The sequence below is a fragment of the Tupaia chinensis genome, unplaced genomic scaffold (assembly GCF_000334495.1).
Source record: "Tupaia chinensis unplaced genomic scaffold, TupChi_1.0 Scaffold000115_1, whole genome shotgun sequence".
Classification (NCBI taxonomy): domain Eukaryota; kingdom Metazoa; phylum Chordata; class Mammalia; order Scandentia; family Tupaiidae; genus Tupaia; species Tupaia belangeri.
Window position 1 is genome coordinate 4,802,205 of NW_006159579.1, and position 2,094 is coordinate 4,804,298.

At 60.0% G+C, this 2,094-nt stretch overlaps 1 protein-coding gene across 8 annotated transcripts in view; it reads left to right on the forward strand.

Annotated features, from left to right (window-relative positions):
- Positions 1-2,088, forward strand: part of SRC (SRC proto-oncogene, non-receptor tyrosine kinase) — a 30,755-nt gene extending 28,667 nt beyond the window's left edge. For all 8 annotated transcript variants that reach the window (XM_027770175.1, XM_027770177.1, XM_027770176.1 and 5 more), the window contains 4 exons: positions 454-530; positions 1,057-1,210; positions 1,300-1,431; positions 1,679-2,088. In XM_027770175.1, the coding sequence (XP_027625976.1) occupies positions 454-530; positions 1,057-1,210; positions 1,300-1,431; positions 1,679-1,887 (572 nt within the window). In that variant the 3' untranslated portion in view covers positions 1,888-2,088. The remainder of the gene's footprint in view (positions 1-453; positions 531-1,056; positions 1,211-1,299; positions 1,432-1,678) is intronic.
- The last annotated feature ends 6 nt before the right edge of the window (positions 2,089-2,094 follow it).

The following is a 2,094-nucleotide window of genomic DNA, read 5'->3' on the forward strand; positions in this document are numbered from 1 at the left end:
CACCCTGCTTGCCTTTTAGGAGACAAACACTGAGTGAGACTCTGTGCGGAGGTGGGTTTCATCAAATCTGCTGTTGGGCTAGCTGGTGGTCTAGTGGTTAGAACAGCTTGATTCCACATGGCTTACTATGTGGTTCAAGTCCTGGACCCAGTGACTTGAAAAGCACCCATAGTGCCCGTGCATGTGTGCCCCATATCCCAAGAGGAGAGTGAAGGAAAGGGGACTGTGTGGCCATCACCCCTGGGGAGTGCCTTCTCACTTGCCCTCTCGGGTGAGCACATGTGTCCTATAGCAAATCAAAACAGACAAACCAAAACCCAACCAACCAACAAAAACCAACCTGCTGTGCTAGTTGAAGCCAGGCCAGCCCGCCAGGTGGAGAAGATCTGGGGGTCACTGCTTCCAGGCTGAGGGAGCACAGGGCAGGGGCTAACGTGGAGTCTCTCTGCCCAGGGAGTTTGCTGGACTTTCTCAAGGGGGAAACGGGCAAGTACCTGCGGCTGCCTCAGCTGGTGGACATGGCTGCCCAGGTGAGTCAGGCCCTCCTGCCTCCCACACCCTTGGCCCTTGAGCACCCAGACCCATCTGGCTCAGCCAGTTCTGGCCTCCTGAGTGCTCCCTCCAGGAAGCCTGCCTTGATTGCCCCCACACTCATGATTCTTGCCCCATATATCACTGGCACCACTTCCAGTTTCTGTGAGTGGTGGTTCTGAACAGTGGAGAGGTCTTGCTGAGCATCAGAAGATGGTGACTTGTGCTGGGCCCTGAGGCCTCAGTTTTCTTCTCTGTAAAGGTCATGTAGTCACTCAGCAAACATGTTAGCACTTGCCCTTGGTAGTGCTCAGCAACCTAGTTTTTCATTTAGTTTTTTCCCCAGTCAGGAGAGTTGGGCACCGGCTATTAGTCTCATTTGACAGAAGAAAAAACAGGTTCAGAGAGGGGCTGGCAGCAGGCAGGACCTGGCTCTCACCTACGCGAGTCAGCTGGGACCTTTTCTCCACGGTCCTAGGAAGGGTGTGGGTGCCCCTGAGCAGGCTCCCTGGGTTCTGCCCGCAGATTGCCTCCGGCATGGCATACGTGGAGCGGATGAACTACGTCCACCGGGACCTCCGCGCGGCCAACATCCTGGTCGGGGAGAACCTCGTGTGCAAGGTGGCTGATTTCGGGCTGGCTCGGCTCATCGAGGACAACGAGTACACAGCCCGGCAAGGTGGGCGGGGCTGGTGGGCGGCCCCTGGGCTCAGGTCCCACTCTCTGGCAGAGTGGTCGTGACACCCTGACCTCTCTCCGCTCCTGCAGGTGCCAAATTCCCCATCAAGTGGACAGCTCCGGAAGCCGCCCTGTACGGCCGGTTCACCATCAAGTCAGACGTGTGGTCCTTCGGGATCCTGCTGACAGAGCTCACCACGAAGGGGCGGGTGCCTTACCCTGGTAAGAGGGCCCTGCAGCCAGCCTGTCCTTGGTCCCCGAGCCACTCTGCCCCGGGGACCTTGGGCAAGCTACACCCTCTCCCATGCCTCAGTTTCCCATCCGTGTAGCAAAGAAGTTGAGCATCTAACTTGAGGCTCTTTCTGTGGTCCGGGTGCTCCACCTGGGGACAGGACTGACCCAGGCTGTCCTAGGCAGGAGGCCCTTTAGTGTACCAGCTCCCCCACCACCTGCCTCCGTCTGCCCACAGGGATGGTAAACCGCGAGGTGCTGGACCAGGTGGAGCGGGGCTACCGGATGCCCTGCCCACCCGAGTGCCCCGAGTCTCTGCACGACCTCATGTGCCAGTGCTGGCGGAAGGAGCCGGAGGAGCGGCCCACCTTCGAGTACCTACAGGCCTTCCTGGAGGACTACTTCACATCCACCGAGCCCCAGTACCAGCCCGGGGAGAACCTATAGGAGCAGGCGGGGCCGCACTGGCTTCTCTGCTCCGATCCTGGGCTGGGGGCGCCTCCCGCAGGGTCTTGCCTCCCTCTGCCCACCCACTGTTGAGCCTTCCTCTGTGGGCCTGAACTGCCAGCCACCAGACCCTCCCCTGTGTGGCATGGGAGGCCTTTGGGGCTGGGCCAGCCAGGGAGGGTGAGGCTGCGGACGCAATGGTGGGCC